This window comes from Medicago sativa, chromosome 8, assembly GCF_051527215.1.
Source record: "Medicago sativa cultivar Bolivia chromosome 8, Bolivia_mono, whole genome shotgun sequence".
NCBI lineage: Eukaryota > Viridiplantae > Streptophyta > Magnoliopsida > Fabales > Fabaceae > Medicago > Medicago sativa.
Window position 1 is genome coordinate 88574006 of NC_140756.1, and position 13626 is coordinate 88587631.

Genomic DNA, 13626 nt, shown 5'->3' on the forward strand with positions numbered 1-13626 from the left:
ATGTAAAGTGACATTCATTTTGAAACAATTTTTTTTGCTACTCATTTTGAAACCGAGGAAGTATTATGATTAGATCATTAATTTTTTTTTTATCGCAAACACATTTAAAGTCACATACTACCTCCGTCCCGGTTTAATTGACCTACTTTGGTTTTTCACACAGATTAAGAAAAGTGTATAAATAAAGGGGAAAGTGGAATATATTGTATTGGGAATGATAAAAGTAGTATTATTTAGTGTTATATTGTATTGGGAATGATGAAAGTTGTATTGAAAATTGAAATGAGTCAGTTATTTTGGGACACTTTTTTTTAGAAAATGGGTCAGTTATTCCGGGACGGAGGGAGTATATGATTTGATTGATGTAGTAATTAGTATGTTGATAGCGTATTCCTTTTAAACTTAAATTAATACTCCAAGATTGTTTTTGAGCAAACTCCAAGGTTGTTTTTGACTATCTCATTTTTTTATTTACGACTAATCTCATTAGCACTTATAAGTGTTTTTTTCTTTTTCTTTTTTAAGTAGTTTAGTGGTTTGAAGCTCACATATTTTAAATGCGAAAAATCTTTTTTAAGTATTATAGTAGCTGGAGCTCACACATTTTAAACGTGGAAAAATAGGATGTTTGGGGTTCGAACTCGATCCTACATATATTATTCATTGTTCTTGAACTAAGTTAACGGGAGAATGTTTTATTTAAGAAAATAATTGCACTCTAGACAACATCAACTAGTATTATTTTGAGTATTAATGAGAATTGATGGACAAATAGATATACGTGTGTCGACATGGTATTTTGAAGTCAAAAAGACAGGAAAATATTAAAATGTGTCATTATAATATTGGTTAAAAGAACAATAATAAGAATATTGTACTAAAAAGTGGTAAAAAATGATAAACTTAACTGTAAAAAATTTAAAAATTATTGTTTTCAACGTAAAACTACTACAAAATGTAAAACAACTAGTTTTTTTTTTTTTTTTTTTTTGATATTTTTGAACACACACATGCATCATGGGGCATACATTTGTTGGAGGGGTCGATTTTATTAAAATATCTTTATTAATTATTACTCGGCATTTAATAAAGTAGTTAAATGCGTCGACATGGCATTTTGAAGAGATGATGGAATGGTAAGCATAGGAAGCAGCCAACCAGGCAAAAAGAATCTGTTGTAGAGTAGTCAAAAAACGAGACAGCGGCCAAAGCAAAAGATGAAAGAAGGAAGGCGTACAAAATAAGAAACTGACTCTTCCTATCTCTCTGTCTCTATGCATTTCAATTCTTTCTTTAGTCCTTTGGTTTTATTTTATTCATTCCCCATCTTCTTATTCTATTATTATTATTATTATTATTATTTTCTCTTCCAATTCAATCCTTCACATAATCATCAATATTTCATCCATAAGCTAAAAGCTACCTCAACAAACAACTTCATCAATTCATTACACCTACTAGCTTTGTTGATTAATTGCACCTTCAATTCTTTGCTGCTGTTTCAAATTCAAGGTCAGGTCACTTTCCTTTTTGCTTCATATATTGCTTTTTGATGAATTCATGATTGAGTTGGCCACACTCAATTAGTAGTAGTAATTACTGATGCATGCATGATTGAGCCACACTTATTGATGTTGCTTACATAACATAACATTGTTAGGAAGGATCCAATGACTAAAGAAGAAGAAGAAGATTTAGCTAGAGCTGCTGTTGATGCTGCTATAATACATTCATCAAAAGATGATAACAACAATGGTAGTAGTAGTAGTAGCCAACTTCAAAGGTTGCAGTATCAAGTTACTAAATTGTTCAAGGGTTTTTCAAGTGTTCAAAATGAAAACACTAATTACAATCCTGAAATCCTCACTGCTCTCAAGCGTCAATGGGCTGCAAATTTTCACTTGAAGTACATGGTATCTTGTTTTGCCAATTGCTTTTCAATGGGCTGCATTTTTTATTGTTATTGTTTCTTACATTCTTTACTCTGAATGCCATTATCAGTTTCTAGGATACATACATTTTCTTCGTGTCTCAGGGTCCAAATCATATGTTGTCCCTACTCTGTTTTCATACACTCCCTCTTGTTGGTTTCACAGGGTTATAGGTCGTGGAAGGAGCCCTCACGGCTGTTCGAAAGCATGGTGGTTGTTGGACTTCACCCTAATTGTGATGCTCAGGAACTGCATAGGCAATTTGTTGATAGGAAATCTGATGGATCTGGTAAATTGAGAAGTTCACTTGGTTGTGAAAATCAATCTCGTGTAGAACCCAATATTGAACCTCAGGTACTGATTTTGGGTAGCAGAGACTGAACATTTTTATTATTTTTCTTATTGCCAATCATACAAGTACTAGTGCTAATTGTACTACAATTATTACAAATTTACTGCAATGACCACCTGAGCTTTTGTTGATCTGTCTTTACTATTAATTTTATCTTGAACTATATCTGAACGATGAACACCGCTTCTTCAATTTTTTCCAGGTCTTGTTTGTTTATCCTCCAGAAAAACGACTGCCTCTTAAATGCAAGGATCTTCTTTCTTTCTGTTTCCCTGGAGGCTTGGAGGTTAGGTGTATGTTTAATGAACTTTAATTGTCCTACATCATTTTTATATCATGACTATCATCATCATTATTCAGGTAGATGACGATGAAAATATAAATGACCTCAAGAATTGTGATTTTATTTTGATATTGAAAAGTAAAGATGCCAACTAGCTTGTAGCTAAATTTACACTAGGTCCACTGTAAAGACTAGGGTGTGATAACGTTGTTAGAAATTTGATCTTCTACTCACTTGAGCATAGCTTATTTTCAACAGATGAAGTAATAGGGCGAGTAAGAGAACGTTACTTGTGTTTGTTTTGTGTAATATATTGAATTATGCGCATTTACCTAGAGTGTGTATCCATTGTCGATAAAATAAAACATACTAAATGAAAAATTAGGGGACCAATAGTGACCACATTACTTATGTAAGCATATTTAGTTTCTTGGGATTAGCAGTAGTTTATGTAGGTAAATGTAAGTATAATGTATATGAATATATATGGTAAATAGGCTGCAGAGTCAGTCATCTACTTGTGAGTCTTGTCTTCTTACATTTCTTTATTTTTGTATGTGAATAACTTTTGTGGAGCTTCTCATTTTTTCTTGAATATATTTTTAGGTTCGAGCTATTGAGAGAACCCCTTCCATGAGTGAGTTGAATGAAATTTTTTTCGGGCAGGTAAATTTTGCAGTGCTATACTTCCATTATTATTAATTTATTCAAAATACTTTCTTAATTAATATTGATTGATATATGATTATTTAATTCCTTCCCTTAAGTGATCGGCCAATTATTAACATACCGACTGAATCAACATATCTATAGCTTTCTTAGTCAATGGATAACAAACTATTTAGGGTTGTTTGTTAGCACTAACTTTATATTACTTTAACTATGGCAAGTATTTATCATCAACTTTTTTGTTAAATCTTGACTACTTTTCATTAGATACAGTTTTAACTGACAACTAAAAGTCTGTCTGATATTGCAGGAACACCTTAAACAAATGGATCTGTCATTTGTATTCAGGTTACAGGTATCTGTAGCAATCATTATTTTTAATTAACTGCCACTATCTTATATTTTTGTTTCTTTTGGTTGTTATATTGTTCTGGTTTCTGACTCAAATGTTACTTTGTTTTTGTTTGACTTCATAGGGTGCTGACAATTCAACACTTTATGGGTGTTGTGTTTTGGTTGAAGAACTAGTGCAAAAGCCCTCTGGATTGCTGTCTCTGATTTCTGACAAGCAACCATCTCACTCTTCTTTAAGACGTTGTATATTAACTACTCAGAGATGTTACTGCATTCTTTCAAGGCTTCCATTTTTTGAACTGCACTTTGGTGTATTAAATAGGTAGGCATTTGTAATCAGGAGCGTCTGATGCAAGTGGGACGTAGAATATATTTGCAACATCTGTGCACACTTACTGAATTAAATTTTGACAGGACTTGGTGAACAGTAGGTTTGTTTTGTTCACCTTATATGCATCAAACAGAAAAGTGTCAAGTAATCATTTCTGTTGTGTAGAGGATTCACTGGGATTAATCTGTACTACTGTGTGAAATATGCATGATTTTGTGAAATCGAATTGTCAATCAGCTAAGCATACTAATATGGAGATATTTCTGTTTCAATTGGAGATAAATAGAAGGAACTTTTGCATTTCATCAAATGAATGCGTTATAAAACTGGGTAGGGGTTGAAAAGTGCGCATGACGAGTAATAGTTGCCTTAAATAGTTGCCTACTTGGAAGAATATGCACATTCACATGTGCGACAAACACATCTCAACATAGGTTGCTGTAGGAAAACCGATACATTGATGTCCAAAGATTAGGTGAAACAAATAATATATTGTTAAAAAGTAGTTAAAATGGTACAAGCTTTGCCGGAATTTAGTTTGTTGTGTCACGATCTTGGTCTTGTCTATTAAGATAGGAGTCAGCTTATATTGGCTAAGAGCTTTATCTGTTGTTTTCTTTCTTCTTCCCTACGGTGTCATATTTTATGCGTGCATGTAAATGGCATGCTGCTTATATATGCTGCCACTTTGTATTCTTATGCATGAACTTAAAGTTGTTTCTTCCTTGCATGCTAGTTTATGTCATGGACACGTGATTTTTGCTCATTTTATTGTGCTGATATGTCTGTAGCATCTTCACTCAAGAAAGGTTAGAGAAGCTGACGAAGAGCGTTGGAGATTCAAATTTAGAATTTGTTGAAGGTAGATATGATGAAGAAAACTCGGAGGGAAATTCAGAGAGTGTGTTGGTGAGTGATGGAATAATAGAACACGGATTTCATGAAAATTCATTAATTTCTCAATCAAGAGTAAAAACATCGACATCTGAAAACATTGTTGGTGATGGTCCCCCTGAGAACCTAATAGTTGATGGAGAGCTGCGGTCATATAAGGAGATAATCGATTATGACAGTGTTGTGCCTACTGAGTATGAAACTGACAGGTCAACGGCCAATGAAGAATCTGGCCCTATAATTTCTGAAGATAGTGATGGTCACCCGGAGAACCTAATGGTTGTTGGAGAACTTCAGTCTTATAAGGACAGAATAGGTTATGACAATGTTGTGCTCACTGAGCATGAAACTGATAGCGTAGAAGCCAAAGAACCTGGCCCTACAGTTTCTGAAGATAGTGATGGTCACCAGGTGAACCTAATGGTTGATGGAGACCTGCAGTCTCATAAGGAGAGAACAGTTAATGACATTGTTGTTCCTACTGAGCATGAAACGTATGCCGAAGCAACCAAAGAAGAATCTGGCACTACAATTTCTGAAGATAGTGATGTTCACCCGGAGAACCTAATGGTAGATGGAGAGATACAGTCATATAAGGAGAGAATAGACTATGACAGTGTTATGCCTACTGAGCATGAAACTGATAGGGCAGAAGCCAAAGAAGAACCTTGCCGTACAATTTCTGAAGATAGTGATGGTCACCCGGAGAACCAAATAGTTGACGGGCAGCTGCATCCTTATAAGGAGAGAATAGATTATGACAATGTTGTGCCTACTAAGCATGAAACTGATAAGACAGAAGCCATAGAAGAATCTTTCCCTAGAATTTCTGAAGATAGTGGTGGTCATCTGGAGAATGCAATGGTTGATGGAGAGTTGGAGCCTTACAAGGAGAAAATCGATCATGACAGCGTTGTGCTTACCGAGCATGAAATTGATAGGACAACAGCAAAAGAAGAATCTGGCCCTACAATTTCTGAAGACAATGATCAGTATGGAGATGCTTTTGCCACCAATAAAGAATTAGAAGATCGGAATTTACCCCATGCTATTTTGCCTCTCCTGCGTTATTCCCAGTATGAAAGCTCTGAATCGTCCTGCAGGTCCGTGGCTTTTGAGCGCAGTTTTATTATAAAAATATATATGCTGCTTTCAATCTGGTGTGTTTGCTAAATCTTTTTCCTAGTAGACAGCGTGTTTACGTTTTTTATGGAGTGAAATGCTCAGATTTTTAATCGAAAATATTTGAACCCTAGACTTGCTTTAATAGCGCTCCTTTTGGAGGTTCGTATGTTTCTTTTTGGAATTTCCCTGATAGACGTGTAGAGGGATTCAAGTGATCTTTTTTATATTTGTTGATTTTTGTCTAGTCATTTGGTTTTGTCTGAATAACTTATTCTCTTTTCTCATTGGTATTCCTTATTTATTTCATTTGCAATTATTTTTCTAAATTTAATCAAACAAAATTATGATGTTTTTGGACCTATCTTTATAGGGAAACATTTTGTCCTCAAATTGTTTTCCCTTTCATATAAGTGATGGATCTTTGACATTCTTTATGCAGTTTTCAAGCCTCACCTTGTGAAGACAAAAATTTCAGGAGTGACGTTGATGATAATGAGACAGAAGATGCATCTTTTTCGGGCCAAGAGAATTTAAATGACTTAAATGATATTCTTGAATGGGCCATGGTTTGTAGTTTAAGAAACATCTATATTTGTTATTTGTCTTGTCTTTGATGATAATGTTTATAGTTAGTGGTATTTTACCAATTTGCAGGAAAATGACCATGGACCACTACAAATTATATGCGAGTATTACCGGATTGGTTGTCCTTCCAGGGGTTCATCACTTACATTTCATCCTTTGGAGCACCTGCATCCCTTGGAATATCATAGACCATCCGGGACAGTCCTGTGTCGTACTGGTTCAACAGTTGATTTGAAAAGTTGCAGTACCGGTCTGGAGTTAGCTGATGTATGTTGTCACAGTAACGTTTGAATGGATAAGATTGCTTTTATGTTACTTTAGATTCAAGATTTGAGTCTTCAGGAAGCATTCTGTTTGAGAGTCATATGCTCATCAAACTTAGGATTTCATTGTTGTTTGTTCCTCTCAGGCACAGAACACTCTTGCGATGGAAGAGGCAACTTCGTTATCTGTATGGACTACTGCTTGCTTATGTGGTACCTTGAGACTCGAAAATGTATGTTTTATATGCTTTGGTATCAGCAACCAGAACTGTTTTTTTTTTCTTTCTATATGTTGTTAATGTTATTATTGTTATTTTTCCATATGTTAATTTTTAATATCATGCTTGAGCTTCTGAGTATATGGGTTAGCTTTTTTATTTCTACAGAAGATTTGGCTGCATTATTTTGAAATAGAACTTATGTATGGATATATTCATTAGGTTTTACCATGATATGGTTTCCTTTTCTTTTATGTTGTTGGGGTGGATGCACTTCTGCTCTAGCTTTACCATTAGTGCTGTCTCTCATGATCTGTGAAGCATAAAAATGTTAAGTACTTCTTAGAATTTTGGGTTGGGCCTAACTCAACTTTATAAAACCGGCTTGTAAGGTGAGGGCTGCCCAAGCTTTATAAACATTAAACAGACCATATCTTTTGGCAATGTGAGACTAAATCCACCCCTTCACACCCGATACAATGAAGGTGTTGGAGGCTGCAATGAAGACAACACAAATTCTGCAATTAGGTGGTTAGGGGAAGACTGCAATGAAGGCAAAATTTCCAACAGTTCTCTTACTGGATAAATTTGGGTTATAAGTGAGATCTGTTATTTGTTAAGATATTAATATACTAATAGCTATTGCTTTTGTATTCAAAATGAAGACCAGATATGAATAGTTAATTTAGTCACTTCAACTGTAGTCAAATTAGAGGGAAAATTATGCATCTCTGAGATGAGTTTAACACAGTAGTTTTCTCATGAAGTTGAAATGTAGTGGTGATCCAAGTGTGACTGTCATTCACGTGTAAGAGTTTGATAACTACGAACTTGTTTAACCGATTGTTTGTCCATTCTGAACTCTGCAGGTGTTAACATTCTTAGCAGGAATTCTGCTGGAGAAGCAGATAGTTGTTGCCTGCTCTAATTTGGTATGTGTTGCACCTCAGATTAAATTTGTAATGATATTGTGACAGTAAATATTTATAACGCGGCTTCTGATTTGCTGTGGGTTATATGAGTCAATGGTTATATTTTGTCCTTTGGAAGCATTCTTGTTCCCTCATTGATTGGTCTCCGCAGTATTCGGAACAACAGCAATTATATTTTTTATTTCTTCTCATCATTGGCTTGTCCTGGCTTTCGCTTTGACTTTTCATGATAGACTGACTAAAGGATACACCAAGGAATAATAAAAAATAAATAGCAGTAAAATCCATTTTTATTGACCAATTAGATTTGCCTCCAACTGTCTCAAAAAGTCCAACATACATGCTGTTACAACTTTTTGATAAGAGTTAAGAAGACCTTACGAAAATCGGGGTATATGTAAAATTTATATTAGATCTTCTACAAATCTAAAATCATTTTGCGTAAATTTAAGTTGAATTGGATTTTTTATTTTTTATTTTTCATCTGATGAGCATTTTGCTGTCATGTTCATGATTTGCATAGCTTGCAACTTTTTATCTTCTAGTTTTACAAGGTAGTTATTCTGACGCTGGTATATGCATGTTTATGATTATCTTCTTTGGTAATATGGATGAGTATGCTTCACACACAATCCTTGGGGAGACATTTCAACTAATAGTTCATGTTAGACATGATTTTGCTGTCTTGATTTGTTTTGAAGTTTGTACTGTTTCTTTCATGACCAGGGAATCCTTTCTGCTTCAGTTTTATCAGTTATTCCGCTAATCCAGCCTTATCGATGGCAAAGCCTGCTAATGACAGTTTGAGTTCTTTCTCTTCTCCATATTAAAGTGACCGAGTTTATACATGTTAATTAAAATGTGTATTTTCCACCTTATGATTTCTGATAAGAACATGATTTTCCAGGTTTTGCCGAATGACATGCTTGAGTTTTTAGATGCACCTGTCCCTTATATAGTGAGTATTCTTATCTTCTTGATTTAACCATTAAAAATATGATCGACTTAAACTCTTGAAGTCAGTCCAGGAGGTTGTTTTTGCTTTGCACATTGCTAAGTGCTTTCCCTTGAACATGTTCAATGAAAGTTATTACTCAGATATTGATATAAGCTATATTTCTTTGGAGCCAATCCAACTTTAATATTAACTTTCATTCATTGAAAGATAAACTTAGATTTGCTAGTGGAATTTTAAATTTTAAATTTTGTTTCGAATTTAACTGGTTTTATATTTTCATCTTAACCCATCAGTTGATATTTGATAATACCATTGCTGGTATCTCTGATTGCCTAAAAAATTGATCCTCTAGGTTGGTATCAAGAACATGACCAGTGAAGTCCAGTCAAAGTTTACCAATGTTATTGTGGTTGATGCCAACAGGAACCAGGTTTGTGTTTTTAATGCAGTTTTTTTAATGATAACAAAAATCAACTCATATTTTCACAAGCAATTTAATTAGCATTAGTACGTGTGACTTTTCCTTCCTTTTACAATTGTAAAGCTGTGGTTTCGAAAGAAGGAAAACATTAGTCTTCATATCATTGATTTTTTAGTACTGTATTTTTCTTTGTTTTTTCCATTTGCTCGTGGATTACATTCTTGACATCTTTAGTAAAGATTTTTTACTTTTTGTATTCTTTTGATTGTCGATTACATCTTTAGACAATTTTGTGGATTACATTCCTTTAATCAATTAATCCTTACTGGAATGAGATGGAGCTAAGCTACTTCAATTATATGTTTTTCACGTTAGCGCTTATATTCTAATTTGTTGCAATAGGTGAAATCACCAACAATACCACAACTGCCAAGACAGAAAGAGCTAATATCTTCTTTACGCCCTTATCACGCAGCTCTTGTAGGAGAAAGTTACTTGGGAAGGAGAAGGCCAGTGTATGAATGCACAGAAGTGCAGGTGTGCCCTTAATGAATTGATCGTTATTAATTACCCATGTGCTTCGTGTATTATATCAAGTGATTCTATAGCCATTTGTGATACACTAGTAGCTCATCATTATAGCGCATGCATGTGCATCCTCCGAAAATTTCTAGTATCTCTGATTTGTCACAGCTGTTTCCATGTCTAACTGTTATCAAACACGTCTCAATATTTTCATCTTTAGTTCTTACCAGCTTTGGTGTTCCTACAGATTGGAGCTGCAAAGGGGTTTCTTTCGGTGTTGAGGTCTTATCTGGATTCTCTTTGCTATAACATCCGTTCTCACACAATTACCAATGTACAATCAAATGACGATAAGGTCCGTACTTTATTCTCAGAAGCAAATTAAGTTAGGTATTTTGATATTTTCCTATTGTTATAACCTCTTTAGTCTTTAATCATAAGGATTTGATGGAAGTTGTAATCTAGAACTAACCTGGACTTGGGCATAATTTTACCCAAAAAAGAGGAACAATTGCATACTGTTTGGTTAATCCCTGTTATGGATTGGGTAATTTGTAAATGTAATATTCAAGTAAGTTCAAGTTATAAATCTAAATTTAAACAAAAAAACAGAAGTCCTTTTTGAGTGAAATTCTTTACAATTTAGCACCTAATTTGCTGATAAATTTTTATTGGTGATACTTTCAAGTTCAGTGATATGAATGGCAAACCTCTACATTATTTCAATACAGTTGGATGAGCTTGAGTGTAAACTTTAGGTTAATTCACATAATCTTAAGTCATAACTAACCTATATTACTGTCGCTTTTAGTCTCTTTACAAAAAATGATGTTAACATGCACGGCTTTGCTTTACGCTATAGTGGTAATCAACGAGTAGATGATCCAATGGTCATTAGGAAAAATTATATAAATTAAAAACAGTAAGATATAATAGAGTAGGGGAGTCTAGTTGCCATAGTTGGAGTAGTTGCAGTTTGACTTGCGGATCACAATTGAGTTGTGACACCAGCCAGCCTCCTAGAAATGCAAAGTAAGGCTGCCTACAATAAACTCGTAATATGTTTGACTCTTCCCTGAAGTCTGCCGTGTGAATAAGGAGTTGACTTGTTCTCCTTTTATATTTATTAGTTTGTTCCTAGAAATAAGGATATAAATCAGAAATTGATTTGTTTCCATTAATTGTAATTTTTTAGTGTAATTATGTGTATAGCCTTGTAACCTCTATATATACACAAGGAATAACAATGAGAAAGGCATCAAGCCATTATTCGTGACATGCCGTGCCACTTGCCTTTCTGATTTAAACCTTATTGTGTATAATTTAAAAATTTGTAAATGAAAAGAGTTGGATTGAAGTGTGCCATCGTTATTCGTTAATAAATGCTGACTTGCTTTATAAAGTGCATATTTTAGTAAATTATATTGTGAAGATCTGATATAGTAATTTGTACCTTTAGGTATCTTTGCTTTTGAAGGAGAGTTTCATCGGCTCATTCCCGCATCGCGATCGGCCTTTCATGAAGGTTTATTTCTTGATATTACATTATGATTTACGTTAACTAACTATATAATAATGTTTTTAAATTTCAAACGGTCAGAGTCGAATTGCAAACTATCTCTGATTTCTAGTTGTTGAGTCCACCTCCAAAATATGCATTCTGTATGTGAATATATTATTCAAACTTCTCTGATTTTTATCTTCTTGGATCGCAACTACAGTAATGTGTAAGCAGTTTTTTGCCAAAAATTTGTCTCGCTAAATTAAGCGTACACTATCTTTCAGACAAGCTTGGTCTCCTAAGCTTGTTGCAGAGGCTTGGGAATGGTTGTAACTTTGTATTGTGGGGTCTGACTTTCTTTTTCAACTTTGAACCGGCTTATCAGTCAATATTTCTTTTTAATTTATTTGTCTGTTCTAATGCTTGAAAAATGAAAACCATTGGCCTCTAGCAAGCTTCATTTTGCACTAGAAGGCTACTTCAAGGCATCTCAATTACATAAAAATGATTGTGTCTTTCAAAGACAATTGAACATGCGCATAATCTTTTTGGCTCACAGCATGCATAAATCAGCTTAATTTTGTTTGTCTTGGTTGTGTCATTTAGATTACAAATATTTCTTTAATCAACAACTTTTTCTGTTCTATTATTGTTGTATTCAGATCACTAATGCAGATTTATATACTTTGTTGCCTTGTGCTAAACAGCTTTTCGTGGATACACAGCTTTTTTCTGTACACACAGACATCGTCCTCTCTTCTGTACAAAAGGAATAGGGCTGCCAAGCTTTGCAAAACATTCTGGTCAATATTATTGTATTGTTTCAAGCGTGAAGGCAAGTTCAGTGTTGTATAATTTTTATTTTTTTTATTGAGTTAAAATTTTCTCCCTTTGGGGCACTTGTAAATAATAATTATTTAAATTACATATTCAAGCCTAAACTACACAATAAAAATTAAATAGTAAAAGGTATGGAGAGACTTCTAGACTATGGTTCAATCAGTTCAATTTCAATTATTAGTGAATTGTACGAGGCTATCATGCTTTGCCATGGGTTTTGTCAAATTAAAAATAGCTTTTCCTTTTTATTGACAAGATTTTTAATTTTTTTTCTTCATATCAAAATTATATTTATTTGATACCATTTTGGTTATTCTTTAGAACTGAGGGTCATTTCGCTTAGTGATTGGAAGAACCAAAGTTCGATTATTGTGTAAAACAATTTTTTGTGAGACTTTACTTACATTTCAGTCAAACTCGAATTACCAAGACCACTTTCCCCTGCGCATTGAAGGGTTAACTTTTTCATTTTAATTCCTTTAAAAATATTGTTTATGAATTAGCCCTATAAAATGTATTATCTGTTTTGGTCATCTTTACTTTGTTTCAATATTTGTAATAATTTTTTTAGAACCATGCTCAATCGGGTTCTACGACGAATATTAGCAATAGGAGAAGTTGCACGAAAAATGTAGTACCTGTAACATAAAAGCTAACAAAAATTATATTCTAAGAAACAAAATAACAAAGGAAACAATTTTTTTTAAAAGGACCATGACAAAAGAACCAAAGGGACTAAGATAAAAAAAAAAAAAAAAAAAAAGGTATATATTAGATGTACAGAAAAACACATTCAACTCACTCAATTATGTTTTGTACGCAAATGCTTACAAAAAATGCGGAGTCTTTTTTTGTGTGGTGGTCTAGAATTGTAGATCTTCAAATTGCACGTATTATAAGATTTTGGCCCCCCCAATTGGCATTACAATAAGAAACAAACATTGGAGAGTGTTTTAATGTCTACCTGTGATTACAGTTGCAAGTTGAGGATATGATCATTGATCACAATTCAATAAGCATGTCTTTGAGTGGACTGAAGAGTGAAGAGCGTGGTCCAAGGTGTAACAGTTGTGGTTTATTCAAAACCAGAATGCTTCAGCAAAGATAACGGGATTTTCCCTTCTGGCTGTTGCATTAATGGAAACATTTTATGTGTCCTTGCCTGTGACAGTTTTTCTTCTTAAATGCTCCACTGTTTTCAGTAACTTGGTAGTTTTGTGCTGATTTGATTAAGTGTTTGTACTTTAATTCATAATGTCCATGATTGCCGTTGCTAAATATAAAAGAGGTGCCTGCCATGCTCAAGAGACCAAAGGCTGTGTTTTCATAAAGTGGAACATAATATAATGGAAAGGGCACACAGCTGTTGCTTCCACTTTTTTTCCTCATGTTTCTACAATTTATATCATATAAATTATTATGATGGAAATATTTTGTAACATTA

General features: G+C 33.8%; 1 protein-coding gene across 4 annotated transcripts; it reads left to right on the top strand.

Annotated features, from left to right (window-relative positions):
- Nucleotides 1-1125: 1125 nt before the first annotated feature.
- Nucleotides 1126-12333, top strand: LOC146902937 (uncharacterized). 4 transcript variants are annotated; one of them, XM_085738644.1, is made up of 19 exons: nucleotides 1126-1512; nucleotides 1661-1913; nucleotides 2097-2285; nucleotides 2486-2576; nucleotides 3173-3232; nucleotides 3546-3590; nucleotides 3712-3911; nucleotides 4712-5917; nucleotides 6379-6505; nucleotides 6594-6791; nucleotides 6934-7020; nucleotides 7875-7937; nucleotides 8664-8738; nucleotides 8845-8895; nucleotides 9248-9325; nucleotides 9719-9853; nucleotides 10089-10196; nucleotides 11301-11366; nucleotides 12050-12333. In XM_085738644.1, the coding sequence occupies exons 5-19, from the start codon at nucleotides 3200-3202 to the stop codon at nucleotides 12116-12118; spliced, it is 2541 nt and encodes an 846-aa protein (XP_085594770.1). In that variant the 5' UTR covers nucleotides 1126-1512; nucleotides 1661-1913; nucleotides 2097-2285; nucleotides 2486-2576; nucleotides 3173-3199; the 3' UTR covers nucleotides 12119-12333. The 4 variants fall into 4 exon arrangements, with proteins under 4 accessions (XP_085594770.1, XP_085594767.1, XP_085594771.1 ...); XM_085738641.1 differs by having other exon boundaries at nucleotides 2486-2569; XM_085738645.1 differs by having other exon boundaries at nucleotides 1665-1913.
- Nucleotides 12334-13626: the final 1293 nt, after the last annotated feature.